The sequence below is a fragment of the Colobus angolensis genome, unplaced genomic scaffold (genome assembly GCF_000951035.1).
Source record: "Colobus angolensis palliatus isolate OR3802 unplaced genomic scaffold, Cang.pa_1.0 Scaffold419, whole genome shotgun sequence".
Classification (NCBI taxonomy): domain Eukaryota; kingdom Metazoa; phylum Chordata; class Mammalia; order Primates; family Cercopithecidae; genus Colobus; species Colobus angolensis.
In genome coordinates this window covers 327,627-348,350 of record NW_012117588.1, presented here as the reverse complement: position 1 = coordinate 348,350, position 20,724 = coordinate 327,627, and the positions used below count along the sequence as shown (strand labels likewise).

The window sequence follows — 20,724 nt, the reverse complement described above, 5'->3', positions numbered from 1 at the left end:
TAGCCAGGATGGTCTCGATCTCCTGACCTCGTGATCCGCCCGTCTCGGCCTCCCAAAGTGCTGGGATTACAGGCTTAAGCCACCGCGCCCGGCCTCATAATTTTGTTTAATACAGAAATTCAAATTTCAAACTTGTAGACATTTGATTTCTCTCTTATTTATATAAGTACCTACGCAATGTCCTTAAATTTGCTTTTTGATCTGTAAAGACTAAGATATTTATCATCTAGTTTTACAGAAAAGTTTGCAGGTCTTCTGGTTTAAAAGAGCATGAGATTTAGTGTCAAGCAGGTTTGGATTGAGCCCAAGGGCTGCCATTTACTGATTGTATGACTTTGAGCAAGGTATTTGTCTTTTCTAAGCCTCAATTTCCTCATCTATAAAATGGGCATACAAATAGTATTTACCTTGGAGAGTTAAATGGGATAATGCATTTAACGTGCTTAACACAGTGCCTATCAGTTGCTTAGAGGCTCAACACATTATTATTATTATTGTTACTGTTGTTGTTTTAACCTAAAGTAAATGAGATGAAACAAAATAGCAAAGCTAAATGAGGAGGAATTTTTAAGTTACATCAGAAACTGTAATAGATCCTAAAATATTATAATTAAGAAATTTCATATTTAAAAAGGCATTTTAAATTTAACAATGAGAAAGCCTCACTCAGAATAGATAACCCTCTTATAAAAAAAAAAAAAAAGCCCAGCGCGGTGGCTCACGCCTATAATACCAGCTCTTTAGGAGGCTGAGTAGATGGATCATGAGGTCAGGAATTCAAGACCAGCCTGGCCAACATGGTGAAACCTCGTTTCTACTAAAAATACAAAAATTAGCCGGGCGTGGTGGTGGGAGTAGTAGTAATCCCAGCTACTTAGGAGGCTGAGGCAGGAGAATTGCTTGAACCCGGGAGGCAGAGGTTTCAGTGAGCCAAGATCATGCCACTGCACTCCAGCCTGGGCAACAGAGCAAGACTCCACCTGGAAAAGAGAAAAGAAATAAAAATAAAAAGTCATGCCCAGCTATTTTGGGAGAACTGAGATTATAAATCTATCTGAGAAAATAAAATGACAGGACTCCACAGAATCCATGGATAAAAATTTGACTGAAGAGGAATATGGAACAGACTAAAGGAAAATTTTTATCAAGTTGTAATCTTTATACTTATACCTAAGGCCAGAACTTGAAACTGCTGAAGACAGTGTTTCTCTACAAATGCACACAGGCACTCCATTTTGATGGACAGACAGGCCTTTATTTCTTTTAAGAATAGCAGCTTTATTGAGATAAATTTCACATATGATACAATTCACCAATTTAAAGTGTACAATTTAATGGTTTTCAGTATAATCAGAGTTGTACTACCATCACCATAATCAATTTTAGAACATTTTCATCACCGCCCAAAAACCATTGTAGTCTCTCCCCAGCCCTCCACTCCTGGGAGCCATTAATGTACTTTCTGTCTCTATAGATTTGCCTATTTGGGATATTTCATATAAATGGAATCATACAACATGTGGTCTTTTGTGAATAGCTTTTTTCACTTACCATAATGTTTTGAAGATTGATTCATTTTGTAGCAGGTATCAGTCCTTTTTCCTGTTTATTGCCAAATAATTTTCCATTGTATGGATAGATCATATTTTGTTTATCACTTTGTCATATTTTGGTTGTCTATCAGTTGATAGATATTTGTGGTGCATTTAATTTTTGGCCAATGTGTAAAACTTATTTTGCTCTGACTGAGGCTACATACTGTTACAATAATGCTATTAGGTCAATTTGACTGAGCTGGCCTCATAGGTTACAGGTTGCTCATTGTTAGAGATGAGACTTTAGACCAGACTGGACAACATAGTGAGACCCTGTCTCTACCAAAAAGAAAAAGAAAAATTAGCCAGATGTAATGGCATATGACTGGAGTCCCAGCTACTTGGGAGGCTGAGGTGGGAAGATAACTTGAGCCCAGGAGTTTAGGACTGCAGTGAGCGGTGATCGTGCCAATGCACTCCATGCTGGGCGACGGAGTGAGACCCTGTCTCAAAAAACAGAAAGAGGGATTTTAGTATAACATTCAGCCAGTGCCATATTGGGAACCCACAAGAATGTACTTTAAAAAATATGTAAAAGAAGGTGGTGAGGGCTGTAATAGCTACTATTCAGGCAGTAATGCAGTGCTGAAAGGACATCAAGCAAATAGTGTGATGCCTGTGGGTGCAATGTTACTCCTTCCTTTAGGTTGTCAAAAAAAAACAATACTTCATAGCATTCCTGAAACGAAAAAGCTTGTGAACCATTGTGTTTAGGGCTTAATGCTGTCTATTTTGGGCTGCCCATCACAGCTTTTCTCCTTTGGTAGAATAAAGTGAACTGAACCACCATGCCTGAGGTATTTGCCTCATTTCTTCCTCAGGTGGTTAATGATTACATTGTCAAAGCTGGCAAAGCATTCAAGTCCTGATTTCTCAGACTGAGTGTATGTGTGAATATATTATACTCATTTGCACAAATATAAACCCCCTGTCTTAACTGTGTTCTGCAAAAGGTGTGATAAATACCACAAAGAAAACCTTCAAGTTATATATCCTTATCAGTAGAACTAATCAGTAGAACTGTAATACACACAGTGTATTTTATGGGGAATTTCAGAGAAGGAAGGAAAAGTCAACCTTTTATTTGGCACCAGGATAGTAGTAAAACATTCTATTTGTGCATCAGATAGATTTTTATGACCTAACCTGGACAAGTAACTCTTGATGCCTCATGTTTGAAAGAGGGATAACACTTCACAGGGTCATTCTAAGAATTAAATATTGCCAAAACACATGAAAACGTTCTCAATCTTGTTAGTAATCAAGGAAATGCAAATGAAGATCACAATGAAGTCTTCTTTTGTACTCAATTCATTGGTGAAAAATTAAGGCCTGATAATATTGACATACAGACCAATGAGATCTCTTATAATTTGCTGGGAAAATGTATCAATTTGTACAAACATTTTGAAAAATAATTGTGCACTTCCTTGCAAAGTATAACATTTGAATAACCTAGGACCCAGCAATTCAACTCTTACACAGACTCTCAAGAGAAAGTTGCACACACATACATCAGGAAAAATGTTCATAGCAGCCCTGATCATCATAGCAAAACCTCGAACAATCGAGAGGAAATGAATAAATTGCCGTGTAGCCACACAATAGAATACAAGACAGCAGTGATGCTGAAAGATATAGCAAGCCTCAGGAGTTTATATAGTATATGGATAATTTTCTGAAGTTCAAAAACACCCAAAATTAAACAACATATTATCTAAGTACATAAGTGGTATATGTGATAAAACTAAAAAGAAAAGACGGAATGATCGGCAATCCAAAACCAATTCATGATTGTTGTTACTATCTTACAGGACAGGCTGCGGATTGGAAGCGGGGGCGGTGCGCACAGGTACATGTAACTTACTGGTAATGTTCTTAGGTTAGGGATCAGGTCAAAGGAGTTCACTATAAATTTATATTAGAAAGGAGGGCTACTATGGATTATTGATGAGAGTGTCATGAACCAGCAAATATAATTAATGAACTTAGGTTACCTGAAGTCCAAATAAATAACGAGAAAAAAGTAAATAAAAGTCATGCATGAATACCAAAAATTTGGAATTACATATATAATATGTAATAATAAAAAAAGAAAAAAGTGTCACTGGTTATCCTTTAGGTATAAAAATTACAATTAAAATTGTAATGTTATAATCTTCCATTCTTTCCCCTATGAATTAAAACTTTTTTTTTTAAACGAGACTAAAAGGTCAGGTTGATAAAGTCTATGCCCTATGGGAACTGGTTAGGTCAGGCTACCCACTCCAGATTTCCAGCGGGCCGGCCTCAGCACTACCCACAGCCAGTAGCTTATTAAGGCTATAGATGCCTGTGACACCTTCAGACAGGTGGTCAGTGCGCCCTAAGGACTCTCCGCAGCGTCGCTCAGGTTCACAGAACACGCCCAGGGGCGTGTCCAGCTTCCGTCGGGGAGAGACCACCTCCCTGGGGGGTGTGGCTAAGAGAAGAGGCCGTTCTCGTTCAGAGCCCAGGTAATCGGGGCGGGATCAACTAGCGTCGCGATGTGATGACGTCACGCCCTGGCCAGGCCTGGAGTGGCGTGCTGGGCGTGCGCGGCTGCGGTATGAAGTGTTGGTCCCAGCGGTTCAGCTGAGGTTCGGACGTGCTGTAGGCCGGAATGTTACCGACTGTTGGATCTGTGGATGAGGAAGAGGATCCTGCGGAGGAGGATTGTCCTGAATTGGTTCCCATTGAGACGAAGCAAAGCGAGGAGGAGGAAAAGTCTGGCCTCGGCGCTAAGATCCCAGTCACAATTATCACCGGGTATTTAGGTAACTAACCATCCCGGTCACAAAATGCCGTGAACTCTGGTGTCCTGGGATTTTGGGGGCTGCCAGTGCCTCTTCTCCTGAGGCATTGGGGCCTCATGATCAAGAGCAAATGGCTTTGAGGTAGAGGCTGGGTCACTTGCTCCTGGTATGGGTTCCCTCTCATCTTGGGAGTTTAGTGATGCCTGGTCCTCTCTGCGTTAGATTCCCATGTCTCAAGTGAGATCGAAATTAGCCTTTGAAACAAGGCTTTGAAGCTCAGACACGCCCCCCTAATTATCTCGGTGACCTCTTAGCAAGTTATCTTACCTTTCTGACGCTCATCCACCTCACCTGAAAATGGCAAAAATACCTGTCACCTGTGAAATAAGGCCGGCACCACCTACCTATTGCCATTAAAGGACGTCCCATCTGTAAAATGCCCGACATGTGGGGCTTTCCTCAGTAGATTCCGCTTCCCCACGAGCCAAAGTCCTCCAGCCAGTTAGCGGGAAGTGCTCCTATCTCAAACACCTTTTTTTTTTTTTTTTTTGAGGTCTGTTTGTAAACCGCTGCGTAGGAAGTAAGAATAAAATCTCTGTCCTCCAAGACTATTTCTCAAATTAACGTTTATGAGTGTACAGGGATACTCAAAACCACAAGTTTGTGAACCTGGTAGTTTCGTGAAGGGCGGTTTATGCACTTACAGTAGAAATTTCTTACTGGAAAAGTTTGAGAAATATATTTTTAAACCTTACTGCTAAATAGAAGGGCTAGAACAAATATATGACTGTATTACAAGTTTGAAAAAGTTAAGAAATGTAAATAAAATGGTACTGTTTCAGAGAAATAACATTCCTAGGTGTTGCTAGAGACAGGTACAGACTTGGGCCACCTCATGACCTTATGACCTTTTATGTAAAAATAAGAACCCTTTTTTTTTTGAGACGGAGTCTTGCTCTGTCGCCGGGGCTGGAGTGCAGTGGCCAGATCTCAGCTCACTGCAAGCTCCGCCTCCTGGGTTTACGCCATTCTCCTGCCTCAGCCTCCCGAGTAGCTGGGACTACAGGCGCCCGCCACCTCGCCCGGCTAGTTTTTTGTATTTTTTAGTAGAGACGGGGTTTCACCATGTTAGCCAGGATGGTCTGATCTCCTGACCTCGTGATCCGCCCGTCTCGGCCTCCCAAAGTGCTGGGATTACAGGCTTGAGCCACCGCGCCCGGCCTTTTTTTTTTTTTTTAACTTTGTAGACTGTAAGTTTATTCCCGTTTTTTGCTCGAAAGTAATTTCATAAAGGAATAGATTTTTGGCATTTCCCCCGTTATTCAGAGGCTGCTCTATTGAGAAGTAAATCAGCTGATCATTGGAGAAAATGATCTGAAGCTCAGGAGTGAGGACTAATACCAGCAAACCTGTTGCTGAATCTAGGGATAGTTTCACTCCTATCACTGACCATTTTCCCTTTTTGAAGCACTGTTCCGTTGACTTCTATTACATTTTTCTTCTGATTTTTCCACCTGCTTCTCTGGCTTCTTTTTAAGGCTCCCTCTTCCTTCCCCCTTTGTCCATCTTTAGCTACACTTCTGTGGAATTTCTATTTTGATGTCCTACAACTTAAAGCTTAACATGTCTGAAACTTCATCCATTACCATCCCCCCAAATCCTGCTCCTGTGATCCCAACCATTTGGAATACTCTAAAAGCCTCCTGACTAATCTGGAGTCTTGTTGCCCTTTAATTTATTCGTTGCCTGTTAGCCTTAATGATCTTTATGTCAGTCTGATTGCGTCACACCTTTCAGTGGCGTCCATATGGGTTAAAGTTCAAATTCCTTAACATGAATTACAAGGACCTGTAGGATCTGGATCTTGCCAACCTTTCCAGCCTGCCAAATTGGCCCCACACAATGAACTAAAGTTACTTCAAAGGTGCCAAGTATTTTCGCCCCTTGGAATAGGTACTTTTTTTACTGTGACTCCTCTGGCTAGATGTTCCTTTTAGGTTCTCCATAGCATTTCGTACATCTCCTATTGAATATGTCATCCTGTGACAGAATTGCCTCCTTATTCACTGAATTCCCCTCCATTCCCCGCTTCCCTTGATATTTCTAAGCTCCGTGAAGGCAGAGGCTGTCTTGTTCACTTTTTCACCAAGGCCCAGCATAAATCTGTTACATATTAGAAACCTTGGAATGAATGAACTATGTCTTAAAGTGTTTTTCTTCATAATACGGTTTAAAAGCCCTAATAAGTCTTCTCTTAGGAGATTTCTTACATTCACCCTTTCCTTTCAGTTTTCACATCAGTGCCCTGTGAAACACTCATGTTCAGGGCCTCTGTCTCAGTCTTGGACTGGTTTTGAGATTTTTCTCATTGCCCAAAGTCTCTCTCTTCCATTCTATACTTCATACTTTTGTGATGTTGAGCCTCCTAAAGTACTCTAAATATAAGCCTTCATCTCTTAAAAAGCTTTGAAAGGAATATGACCTCAAAGATATTAATGCCCTAATACTTTGTAAAATCTTCCTAGTTATAGAAAGATCTAGTTATATACTAGAAAGCTTAATGTATTTCAGAAGACATGTATATTGCCTTCATGTAAAAGTTTTTAGCAGCACTGTAATAGTAAAACACTGGAAACGATGTCCAACAAAAAAAGATAAAGAAATTATATAGTCATACAATTGAACTACAATACTATGCAGTTAGGATTTTCTTTTTTTCCTCTATGAACTTTAATGTGTATGGTTCACAAGACTCTTCTACTCGAGATTGACATATTAGGTTTCGCATGCCACCTGCTGGATAAGGTTGGTATAGCTCTATGAATTTATCTTTACTGAACAGTCTGTCCGTTGTTGACACTACCTGCCTCTATTTCTCATTTCATAAAAACTTTTATAGATTGTTTAAAGCATACTATAAGTAGCCATATACTCAGCCTGAATTTGCGTCTGGTTAAGGTTGAAATAAAAGGCCATTATAAATAAAAGATCATTGTGTGTAAATTTTAGGAAAGGTTAGGCTAGGTTGAAGAAACTGTTTCAACTTGTAGGAGTATTTGTAAATATTTATAAAATTGTATGTCTACATAAAGCATTTTGCAATAGGTTTCAAAGGGTGCTTCAATCTTATCCTCTAGGATGTTCTATACTGTACTGAAATAATATATGAAAAATAGCATGCAAATTCTCAAAAACATTAGGATTCTTTATATCTTTTTCATATCTTTAAAATTATTTTGAATTTTTTATTTACAAAAAATGTTTTATAGGTGCTGGGAAGACAACACTTCTGAACTATATTTTGACAGAACAACATAGTAAAAGAGTAGCAGTCATTTTAAATGAATTTGGGGAAGGTAAGTAAAGTTCAATAAATGTCATGTTGCAAGACTTTATGTGACTTTCTTCCTCTGGTGAGTTGATATTCCATGTTTAAAAATGAAAATGCAAGGTATTATACTGATGTGGATAGCTTTGGAAAAATTAGATTAATTTCTGTTAAGATTTATATGGGTTGAAAATACTAAAATTAGTTTTAATAAAATTTTATTTTGTGTAACTTTGGAATTCTTATTAATAGAATTAAACTAGATTTTTACATGAAATAAATGACTCCAGAAGTAAAAATCTAGACATATGAAAAAACGGTTTTTTTTTTTTAAATTTTTCTTTTTGAGATGGAGTCTCTCTGTGTTGCCAGGCTGGAGTGCAGTGGCACAGTCTCGGCTCACTGCCACCTCTGTCTCCTGGGTTCAAGCGATTGTCCTGCCTCAGCCTCCTGAGTAGCTGGGATTGCAGGCACATGCCACCACACCCAGATAATTTTTGTATTTTTAGTAGAGATGGGGTTTCACCATGTTGTCCAGGATGGTCTTGAGCTCCTGGCCTCATGATCTGCCTGCCTCGGCCTCCCAAAGTGCTGGGATTATAGGCGTGAGCCACTACACCCAGCCAAAAAACGTTTTTTTTAGGAACTAGAAAGACACTTCTGTATGGACTTTATTGCAACTCATGAAAAATATTTGAATATGCTTCTGTTATAAGTTTACTTTGTTTAATGTTTATTATCTGCAATGCAGTTAAAACTCAAGATTTTAAAAATAAGATAAACATATGGTCTTTATGTTCATGTATCTTAAATTATCTGTGAAAATAAGTGTGCTTAACTTCTCAACTCAAATATTAAACTGTAGTTAAAAAAAATAGTGCTAGATACGATACTTCTATTATCTTTATAGGAGTTTTTCTTCATAAGTATGAATTGTAATCAAAGCTCACTTCTAGCCAAAAAACAATATCTATTAAATGATTTCTTTTAAAATGTACTATTTTTTTCAGTTGTAAAAAGTAAAAGAGCTAGGTTTTATGAACAGGATGGGAAACCTGTTATATTCGATTTCTAGTTTTAATAAACTAAAGAGAAAAGTGCTTTTTAGGCAAAAATCCTGAGATTTCTAATAACAGACTGTTTTTTTCCATCATCTTATTGAATAACCTATTGCACACTGATTACATTTATTCTTACTATTTTCTTTATTTTTTCCTGGATCATTTTCGCAATTTTATTTTTCACGGCAGTCTTAACACTTTCCTTCATGTTTCATTAATGTTCTGTATGTAGTCTGAATTCTGTAGCAACCCCTTTAGAAGCTCTTTATTAATACCTAGCTGAAATATGATAAAAACTATGGAAGTGTAAAACTACTCAATTTTATGAGGGCTCATTTGCTTACTGGACTTTTAGAACTCTTCACCGTTTGGTATATTTCTTTATTAGAGGAAAAGTAAAACATTTAAAATAATTCTTATAGATAACGAGCATTTCAAATATAGTTTATTCTTTCTTAAGTAAGTATTGCTAGGAAAATATGTGAATTTAACTAAAAGTTTAATTTTTTTTTTTTTTTTTTTGAGATGGAGGGAGTCTCGCTCTGTTGCCCAAGCTGTCGCCCAGGCTGGAGTGTAGTGGCACAGTCTTGGCTCACTGCAGCCTCCACCTCTTGGGTTCAAACAGTTCTCCTGTCTCAGCCTCCCGAGTAGCTGGGACTACAGGCACCTGCCACCATGCCCGGCTAATTTCTGTATTTTTAGTAGAGATGGGGTTTCCCCATGTTGGCTAGGCTGGTCTCCAACTCCTGACCTCAGATGATCTGCCCGCCTCGGCCTCCCAAAGTCCTGGAATTACAGGCGTGAGCCACGCACCCAGCCTATCAGTTTAATTTTCTTTTTTTTTTTTTTTTTGGAGTCTCGCTCTGTCGCCCAGGCTGGAGTGCAGTGGTGCGAGCGATCTCAGCTCATTGCATGCTCCGCCTTCCAGGTTCACGCCATTCTCCTGCCTCAGCCTCCCGAGTAGCTGGGACTACAGGTGCCCCCCACCATGCCCAGCTAATTATTTGTAATTTTAGTAGAGACGGGCTTTCACCGTGTTATCCAGGATGGTCTGTATCTCCTGACCTCCTGATCCGCCTGCCTCGGCCTCCCTATAAGTTTATTTTTTAAATGAGCACATGATACACTGGCAAAAAAGCTTCCTCAAGATGAACTAGGGATTTTACTCATTGGGAATATTCAGCCGTTTGTCTAACAGAAACAATTTAGAAGAAGAGTGAAAAGAAAAAGATAGATAAGGCAATTTCTTAAGAGGTTGAAGGGCATACAAAGCCCAGTATATAAAACATACTAGTTTATTTAGAAAGTTTACCCTGAACAAGAAAAAAATGCCTTCAAGATAGCTACTTTATTAAGAAATGAGGGTGGCCAAGTAAGAGGCCTGAGGAGGAAGTAGGTATGTTTATCAGTTTAGGATGTGTCTTTTTAAGGGCTTAAGTCATCTTAAATAAAAGCTAAAATAGTGTACTGTAATTTAGATATCGAGACCGCATGAATAAAATGAAAAAATATGTTATAAAATTCTGTTTCTGCTTTAAGATCTCCATTATTGAGTTACCCTTATCTTTGTTTTTTATTGGCCAATGAACATAAGCTGAAGAGTGCTGTTTGTTAATTATTCTAGGAAGTGCGCTGGAGAAATCCTTATCTGTCAGCCAAGGTGGAGAGCTCTATGAAGAGTGGCTGGAACTTAGAAACGGTTGCCTCTGCTGTTCAGTGAAGTGAGGAATGTGTTTACTATGTACATGGTTTACTAGAAATGTTTAGATTATATTTCCAGCTTTAATTTTCTTGAGTAATTTAACTGAATTTACATAGTTTGCTTCATTGTATTTTCAAACAAATAGAAAGTTTATAGAAAATAAACTTATTAGGAAGCATTTTCTTGAAGTATTTCTTGCTGTCTTTTCTATCTGCTCTAATGTTTTGGTCCTTTTATTGAGTGTTTATTGCTTTTGATGTCAGGGCTTACTTAATTAATCTCTAGTGCATGAAAGTCTCCTACGTAAAAAATGATTATTCTGAATTAATACGTCATTGGTCATATTTCCAAGTGTTCAACCTTATAAAAACAAAAAGTAAATGACTATCAAAAAAGAGAAAAACCTTACATTATGTTCTACTAGTTAAGTTTCCAAGAACAGTGTCTGTTCACTAGTCTACCATAGACCCTAGAAGAGCTACCCAACACATAGTAGCACTCAAGTGTTTGTTGAATGAATTATAAAAATGATTGCTTGTATTGTTAATTTTGTGTATTCTGGTGAATTAAATCTCTTCGGCATCATTTACCCCCTTAGGTATTTGACTTTGTTTCAAATGTATTGGCAAGGATGAAATTATAACAGACTCTTGAACAACCAAAATGTAATCTGTTATGTATTTTCCTTCACTTTTGATAAAATAAGAAAAAAGGGAAATTAAAACCTTGTATCCTAATGCAAAATAGAATTAAGTGGTATATAATATCAGTGTCCCTTTAGCTATTATATTAAACTACTATAGTTAATAAATTTTATCATTATTTTGGATATTGGTTTTTTAAAATTTCATAAAGCTATAAAAAGATACTAACTTGGTCAGATAAAGTTTCCTCTGCTTTTAATTTTAATAAAGTATTATGTATATGATTTCTTTTTACCTATTATATATATGCGTCTATTGTTTTCTCACTGGTAAATATGGGACAGACATTTTGTTAGAAGGTTAGTAGTGAGTTAAATTTTCACATTTCTAAGGATACTTTTGTCTTGAGTTGTTGAATATATTTTAAAATGTGTATAATAATCACTTCAAACTATTTAGGTAATCAACTGTAAATTATGTTTTGGTATTCTCCAGGGACAATGGCCTTAGAGCTATTGAGAATTTGATGCAGAAGAAGGGGAAATTTGATTACATACTGTTAGAGACCACTGGATTAGCAGATCCTGGTAAGAAACGAGATTATTAATAACCAGAATATAGTTCTGTGATATATTATAAATAGATATATTAGAGGAATATCTAAAATGAGTATTAAAGCTTTCCTTAGGGTTAAAACTTCTTTTGGTTTAAAAGAGGAAAAGTACTCGGTTGCCATTTTCTTTGGCAGATGAATGAATGATCAGAGTATTGCTTGGTACTTTTTTTTTTTTTTTTGAGGCGGAGTCTCACTCTGTCGCCTGGACTGGAGTGCAGTGGCCGGATCTCAGCTCACTGCAAGCTCCGCCTCCCGGGTTTACGCCATTCTCCTGCCTCAGCCTCCCGAGTAGCTGGGACTACAGGCACCCGCCACCTCGCCCGGCTAGTTTTTTTTGTATTTTTTTAGTAGAGACGGGGTTTCACCGTGTTAGCCAGGCTGGTCTCGATTTCCTGACCTCGTGATCCGCCTGTCTCGGCCTCCCAAAGTGCTGGGATTACAGGCTTGAGCCACCGCGCCCGGCGTCTTGCTTGGTACTTTTAAGCTGTTAATAGAATTTGAAGTTTTATTGATTGACTTAGGATTATTTGTAAGAACAGAAGTTGTTAAAAATATGGACATGTAGGAAAAGCAGAGACGTTCTACCTCTGAGTATAGTTGTCCCTTGGCATCCATGGGGTATTAGTTCCAGGACCTCTGAGGATACCAAAATCTATGAATGTTCAAGTCCCTTATATAAAATGGTGTAGTATTTGTCTATAACCTATGCACATCCTCCCATATACTTTAAATCATCTGTAGATTACTTATAATACCTAATACAATGTAAGTGCTGTGTAAGTAGTTATTAGACTGCATTGATCAGGGAATCATGACAAGAAACTCTAAACTCTACTATGGAAAGCTACACAGAGTCAACCTGTTTCTAACAATGGGTTTTTGTTACCTTCTTACCAAGCTCCAATTCTTGATAAAATCTGCTTATTTTCCCCAAATAACTTTTAGATAAAATCTTTATTTTCATTTTGCATAACAGTTAGTGCCTGTTCTGTGAATCTCACCCATACCATTATTATTATTTTTTAATCTGAGTCTCTGGCATTGGGGCGATTTGTGAAACTATATTAAAGTATTTGGGGGTAATTTACTAACAGGTCATAGTTGTCCAAAAGAAATACTGAAGTATCCTTAGGGTTCAGATGTGATCAGTGGTTATTGTACTTAAAACAATTACATAATAACATCATCCCCATGTTTACAAAGTAGTATTGAATTAGGCTATTTTGGTCCTTATAGTAGACATGGATTTTTCATACCTTTCTGATAAATCTGAGTGATGATAGGACTCGGACTAATATGTTGGTGTTAAATATTATTTGAATCTGGTAAGAAAGAAAAATATATTGTATGCTTTTTATTAGAAATAGCAAATATCAGTTTATTTCATCATAGCCAGTTTTGCCACTTTATAGACAAAAACTTGATACTTTTGAGAGAGTTTAAACACGATTCAACTTTTCAGAGGAAGAAAGAAAAACTAAAGGTCACAGAGAAAGCTTTTCTACAAATTGTAGTTATAAAAAATGTGAATGTTTCTTGCTTTTAACTTTCTTTACAATAATGATTTTATTGTTTGGGTAAAGGTGGAACATTCATTGTAAAAAAAAATTTAAATACCTAAAAAATACAAAGAAGAAAGTTGAAAAGTAATCATCTCACTATTGTGATATACAAATAGGGCCTGGGCATGGTGGCTCATACCTGTAATCCCAGCACTTTGGGAGGCCGAGACAGCTGTATCCCTTGAGGCCAGGAGTTCAAGACCAGCCTAGCCAACATGGTGAAATCCAGTCTCTACTGAAAATGCAAAAACTAGCCAGGTGTTGTGGCACACGCCATAATCCCAGCTACTCAGGAGGCTAAGGCACCAGAATGCTTGAAAGCTGGGAGGCGGAGGTTGCAGTGAGCCGAGATCATACCACTGCACTCCAGTCCGGGTGACAGAGCAAGACTGTCTATATATGTATATACACATATATATATACACACACACACAAGTAGGTAAATTTTATTCCGGGGATCTCTCTATGCCAGTGCTACTTGGTAGTATGTTGAATGGCAGGCAGCCTCAGCCTCAGCTGGGAGCTTGTTAGAAACGCAAATTCTTGGCCAGGCACGGTGGCTCAAGCCTGTAATCCCAGCACTTTGGGAGGCCGAGACGGGCGGATCACGAGGTCAGGAGATCAAGACCATCCTGGCTAACATGGTGAAACCCCTTCTCTACTAAAAAATACAAAAAACTAGCCGGGCGAGGTGGCGGGCGCCTGTAGTCCCAGCTACTCGGGAGGCTGAGGCAGAAGAATGGCATAAATCCGGGAGGCGGAGCTTGCAGTGAGCTGAGATCTGGCCACTGCACTCCAGCCTGGGTGACAGAGCGGGACTCCATCTCAAAAAAAAAAAAAAGAAACCTAAATTCTTGACCTCCAACCCAGATCTACTGAATCAGAATCTCTAAGGGAAGGGGTCCAGCAAGCTGTTTTAATAAGCCCTTCAGGTGATTCTTATACGGTACAGCCATATCGCAGGAATCACTACAGTAAACTGAATGTCACAATAGAGTGAGTAACACACATGTTTTTGTTTCCCACTGGATATAAAAGTTATGCGTTTTGGCCTGTAGTCCCAGCTACTTGGGAGGATCACTTGAGCTCAGGAGTTTGAGGCTGCAGTGAGTCATGATTGTACCACTGCACTCCAGCCTGGATGACAGCATGAGACCCCATCTCTTAAAAAAAAAAAAAAAAAAAAAAAAGCTGTGTTTATACTGTACTGTAGTCTGTTAAATGTGTAATAGAATTGTCTAAAAAAATACCTTAATTAAAAATATTTATTGCTTAAAAATGCTAACAATCATCTCAGCTTTCAGCAAGTCATAATCTTTTTGCTGGTAGAGGGTCTTGCCACAGTTTAGGGTGCTGACCAATCAGGGTAGTGGTTACTGAAGGTTGGGGTGGCTGTGGCAATTTCATAAGATAATAATGCAGTTTGCTGCATTAGTTGACTCTCCCTTTTGTAAAAGATGTCTCTTTAGCACATGATGCTATTTGATAGCATTTTACCCACAGTATAACTTCTTTCAAAATTGGAGTCAGTCTTCTCAAACCCTGCTTTATCAATTAAACTTCTGTCATATTTTAAATCCTTTGTTGTCATTTGACAGTGTTCATAGCATCTTCACCAGGAGTAGATTCCATCTCAAGAAACCACATTTTTTTTCTCGTCCCTAAGAAACAACTTCTCATTAGTTAAAATTTTCTTATGAGACTGCAGGAATTGAGTCACATCTTCAGACTCCCCTTCTAATTCTAGTTCTTTTGCTGTTTCTGTCACATCTGCAGTTATTTCTTCCACTGAAGTCTGGAATCCCTTAAAATCATCTGTGAGAGCTGGAATCATCTTTCAAACTCCTATTCATGTTGATATTTTGATCTCCCATGAATCACAAATGTTCTTAATGGCATCTAGAATGATGAATCCTTTCCAGAAGGTTTTCAATTTACTTTGCCCAGATCCATCAGAGGAATCACTATCTATGGCAGCTATAGCCTTATGAAATATATTTCTTAAATAAGACTTGAAAGTCAAAGTTACTCCTCGATCAATGGGCTGCAGAATGGATGTTGTGTTAGAAGGCATGAAAACAACATTAATCTCCTTGTACATCTCCATCACAGCTCTTGGGTGATCAGGTGCATTGTCAATGAGCAAAAATATTTTGAATGAATCTTTTTTTTTCCTAAGCAGTAGATCTCAATGGTGGGCTTAAAATAAGCCATACTGTAAACAGTAAACCATGCTGTAAATAGATGTCCTGTCATCTAGGCTTTATTATAGAAAATAGGCAGAGGAGATTTAGCATAATTCTTAATGGCCCTAAGATTTTCAGGATGATAAATGATTATTGGCTTCAACTTGAAGTCACCAGCTGCTTTAGCCTCTAACAAGAGGGTCAGCCTGTCCTTTGAATCTTTGAAGCTAGGCATTGACTTCTCTTTACCTATGAAAGTCCTAAATGGCATCTTCCTCCAAAAGGAGTCCATTTAATCTCCATTGAAAATCTGTTGCTGGCCAGGTGCGGTGGGTCACGCCTGTAATCTCGGCACTTTGGGAAGCCGAGGTGGGCAGATCACAAGTTCAGGAGTTCGAGACCAGCTTGGCCAACATAGCGAAACCCCATCTCTACTAAAAATACCAAAAATTAACCTGGCGTGGTGGTGGGCACCTATAATCCCAGCTAATTGGGAGGCTGAGGCAGGAGAATGGCTTGAACCCAGGAGGCGGAAGTGGCAGTGAGCCGAGATTGAGCCATTGCACTCCAGCCTGGGCGACAGAGCGAGAGTCCATCTCAAATCAATCAATCAATCAATCAATCTGTTGCTTACTGTAGCTACTTTCATGAATGATGTTAGCTACATCTTCTAGGTAACTTACTGCAGCTTCTGTGTCAGCACTTGCTGCTTTCCCTTGCACTTTTATGTTGTGGACATGACTTCTTTCCTTAAATCTTGTGAACCAATCTCTGCTACCTTCCAACTTTTCTTCTCCAGCTTCCTCACCTCTCTCAGCCTTCATAGAACTGAAGAGAGTTAGGGTTGATCTGAATTAGGCTTTAGCTTAAGGAACGTTGTGGCTTGTTTGATCATCTATCCAGACCACTTCATATCAGCAATAAGGCTGTTTTATTATCATTTGTGTGTTTACTGGAGTAGCACTTTTAATTTTCTTCAAGAACTTTTCGTTTGCATTCACAAGTTGGCTAACTGGCTCAAGAGACCTAGCTTTTGGCCTCTCTTTTAACATAACTTCCACACTAAGCATGACCATTTCTAACTCTTGATTTAAAGTGAGAAACAGGTGACTGTTCCTTTCACTTGAACACTTAGGGGCCATTGTAGTGTATTAATTGGCCTAGTTTCATGTTGATCATATTCTTTATGTTGTCATGGTTCTGTCATAATTCTTTTAGTTCTATATTTTAATAGTTTTGGTGCTCATTACCAGTACTGTTGCTTCTCCATTTCTGAGTTAGTCCATCTCCTGATTGAATTTCGTTGTCAGGCAATCTTTTCAGGTTATAGGTACAGCATTCTTTGGGTTCTTACACACTTCATTGATTGAAAATGTTTGTCTTTTGTTTTTATATTACTTGAAGGATTACTTGGCTAGGTATAAAATTTATCAGTCACACTTTTTTCCCCCTCAACTTTGTAAATGTTGTTCCATAATCTCCTAGTGTTTGATTAGCTGGATTTCTTTGTCCATTGTTTTCTCCTTTTATTAGGAAGAATTTGTGAGCCTCTGAGTTTCAATGCTTGCTGTTTTCTTTAATGCTTAAGAATGTCTGCCTATTGCTTTCATTCCTGAAAAATAACTTGGCAGGAGGTAATTTTGTTTGGGAACACTTTCATTAGAACTTTGTGGTCACTGTTTTATTATTTTGGGACATCTAGTGTTACTGTAGAAAAGTCTGATTTTTCCCCCTCCCTCCTTGAAGCCGCTTGTTTTTTTTTGTTGTTGTTGTTGTTTTTTAAAATCTAAAATGCCTGGGAGTTTTTTCTTTATTTTTGAAATACAGTAATATAAACAAGATATATCTAAGTGTCACTTATAATCATTTTTTCCTATTGTCCTTAGTTGTTCTAAGAACATTTTCCTTGTTTATTACCATGAATACTTTTTTTTGGTCAAATTATTGGATCCTCTACTTCATGACACCAGTTTTTTAATACTGAAATTTCTTTTGTTCTCCATATGTATTCTAATTGCTTTGATTTGTTTTTTACCTTTGCATTTACTGTGATCATCTGAAGTCTCTCTTTTTGTTAATAATTCTGTTTTCTCCAGTGTCTGTTCTGTTTTTGATATTTTAAATGAATTCATTGGTTAAGTCATTGTGTTATATAGGCTCTAAGTTTCTTTAGCACTACAAATGCATTTTCATCTTATTCTGCTTCTTCTTGGTTTTGAGCTTGTTTTTGTAGGGTTGTATTGTTTTTAAGTTCTTTATTATGATGAAGTTGCTCAGAATTTTCTTTAGTTTTTTTTGGGTTATGTATCCTTCCAGAATGGGTTCTTTGCCCCTTGTGTGCCCTACTCATTTCTTCATTTTTTGTTCTTTCTTGCCTTTTATTGCCTGTATGTGTGTGTTTCTTTTTGTCAGGCTGTAATACATATGCATACATGTTTCTTCTTGATACGGGAGAACTTATATGTGGTGCTGATGGGAAATATTTGTAATACTCCACTCTCCTTACCCAAGTTTGTTTTTCTCCTGAACCCTAGTTTGAAAGCTATGTATTGTTGGAGTGGAGGGAAAGAGAAGGGAAAAGTGATGATTGAGGGAGCCAGATGGGGCAATGTGGCTTTTAGGCTCTGCTCTCTTGAAGTACCAAGTATTTCCCTCTTGGGTCTACCCAACTGCTTATGAATAAAATTCCTATGCCTTGTATGGGGACATCATTCTGCCTCAGACCTCTCATTTCTCTTTGCTCTGAGCCCTAGAATGTGACCTGACCTTCTCCTTCCCAAAGCATGGAGATGGTTAAAACTTACTCTGGAAATTTTTTTGTTGACTTTTCCCTGTATTGCTTATTCATTCCTCGGCTCTACTTTTTGCCATTTTGGAATGTATTTCTGGTAAGTGTTTAGGATTTTGTAAACTATTTCCCTACAACCTCTTATTGGAGGTCGGGGTAGAGTTGGGAATGACCATCAATCACATATAACTTTGTTTCTTATTTTGACTATCAGGCTTCAAAATTTTTGGCAGGCCCTTTTATATTTGGTTGCTGCTAATAAAATGTTGACCTTTTTGTTTCATTTTTTATTTTTGTTTTTTGTTTTATTAGATTTTGAAGAAGGGAGATTCTAAAATCTAGTTCAGGTTTGCTCAACATCAGCATAAATAACTTTGGGTTGGATAATTATTTGTTGTGAGGAGGCTGCCCTGTGCAGAGTAGGATATTTAACAACATCCCTGGCTTCTACCCACTAGATGCCAGTAGTATTCCCCTAGTTAAGACAACCAAAAACATCTTCAGACATTGCAAAATATTCCCTGGGGAGAAAAGCACCCTGGTTTGAGAGCCATTGATCAATTTTGTTCATTCATCTTTACTCCTCCTCCTAAATACCTACATCCAAATTTTAAGTAGATCTTTCTTGTATAGTCTGGCAAGTATTATATCAAAGATAAATACCAGTTTTACAATAAAGCATTAATACACTCTTAAACATTTCAACTTAAGAGGCAAATATTAACAGTAGGATTTATGAACTATTTATTAGAATAAAAATCAATGAATTTTTTAGAATTACAAAATGATTTATGTGTGTTAGATATTTTACTGAGTGAAAAAAAAATGCTTTTTTAAATGACTTATTGTTTGGAGTAGTGATATAGTAGATTTAATTCTTCCCCCTCATTAATTAAAATCGTGTTTTAGTCAAGAAAGTGAACAAAATTCTTATTGGCAATTCAGTTGTTTCCCATTTCGGAGACTGACACTCTCCAGTTCTCAGTTAAATAATTGTCATGGTAAAGTAATTTCCTTGAAAAGAACGGACATTGATTCCGCCCCTGTTACTCACAAATCCTATTTGAGTCAAATTGGAAAACTATCAAGTTTTTGGGAAAAAAATCAATAGATATCAGGAAACCATTAGATCTTGTGGCCCTTGCTATATCTTGCATGAGTAATCACTGTAAACAGCTGACAGGTATTTCATTGTTGACACAGAGTAATGCTTGAGGGACCACATCTTGTCAGAGTAGGTGGACAGCTTTAGACATTGGAATGAGTTTGGTTATCCTTGTTTTTCTCCTACACTCATTCTTTTAGACAGCCCTGTCACTAACTGGGCCTATGATGCTTTGAAAAATCAAATACTTTCCTTGCTGTCAGTTTGCTTTTTCTTGTGTTATGGCATACTAATCAGGGTATGTGGTTTGGTACTGAACCAGTTTCTGTCAAAAACAAGTTTTAATTTATTATTTAGGAATAGTTTTTCCTCAGAGCCAGGTTTTTATACAGTACTAAATAAATAGTGTGAGAAATAATTAGTAATGCCATAGAGTATATAATTTTACTTCTAGTTCTACACAGATTACAAGTAAATTTTTTTTGGACAAGTGATTTTGGAATTATCTATGTTTTGTTTTCCTTTTCCTTTAGAGTGATAATTCACTGTTTATGATCTGAATGATTATCATATTAAAGAGATGAGAAAATAAAAATAAGTCTGATGTGCACAAAGCCATACTGTTCAAATTGTTTGATAATATCTGTTATTATTATGGCATCGGTAGAAGAATGATGTTTTGTTTATATGTGGTAAAAGTTAGTCTTTTTTAAAGGAAATAACAAGAGGGATAGAAATGGAATGGGTATAAATAGTAAAAGATTCTATTGCTGTAATTCCCTTTTGCTATAAATAGTTAAAGTTTTTATCACTATAATTTCCATAAGAAGATATATGTTTACCTGTTAATGTCATCAGGGCAAATTAAAACATGGATAGAATCATGTTTCTCAGTGTTAAGAAATATTTTTATTTGATGAATATTATATATTTTCAGGTGCAGTGGCTTCTATGTTTTGGGTTGATGCTGAATTAGGGAGTGATATTTATCTTGATGGTAAGTTAAAAAACAATTTTCTTTTTTCTTGTTTTTTTTTGAGACAGAGTCTTGCTTTGTTGCCCAGACTGGAGTGCAGTGGCATGATCTCAGCTCGCTGCAACCTCTGCATCCCGGATTCAAGCAATTCTCCTGTCTCAGCCTCCCGAGTAGCTGGCATGCCATTGTGCCTGGCTAATTTTTGAATTTTTAGTAGAGATGGGGTTTTGCCGTGTTCGCCTGACTGGTCTTGAACTCCTGACCTCAGGTGATCCGCCAGCCTCGGCCTCCCAAAGTGCTGGGATTACAGGCGTGAGCCAACACACCCTGCCTCTTTTGTTCCTAAGTAAAATCTTTATGGTTAAGCTTATTGTTGTTCATTCATAT

At 37.6% G+C, this 20,724-nt stretch overlaps 1 protein-coding gene across 4 annotated transcripts in view; it reads left to right on the top strand.

Annotated features, from left to right (window-relative positions):
* Positions 1-3,690: 3,690 nt before the first annotated feature.
* LOC105522079 (COBW domain-containing protein 3) overlaps positions 3,691-20,724 on the top strand; it is a 62,770-nt gene continuing 45,736 nt past the window's right edge. For 3 of the 4 annotated variants that reach the window (XM_011956462.1, XM_011956460.1, XM_011956459.1), the window contains exons 1-5: positions 3,691-4,390; positions 7,639-7,725; positions 10,383-10,479; positions 11,600-11,691; positions 20,299-20,358. In XM_011956462.1, the coding sequence (XP_011811852.1) occupies positions 4,237-4,390; positions 7,639-7,725; positions 10,383-10,479; positions 11,600-11,691; positions 20,299-20,358 (490 nt within the window). In that variant the 5' untranslated portion in view covers positions 3,691-4,236. The remainder of the gene's footprint in view (positions 4,391-7,638; positions 7,726-10,382; positions 10,480-11,599; positions 11,692-20,298; positions 20,359-20,724) is intronic. The other variant, XM_011956461.1, reaches the window with a different exon arrangement.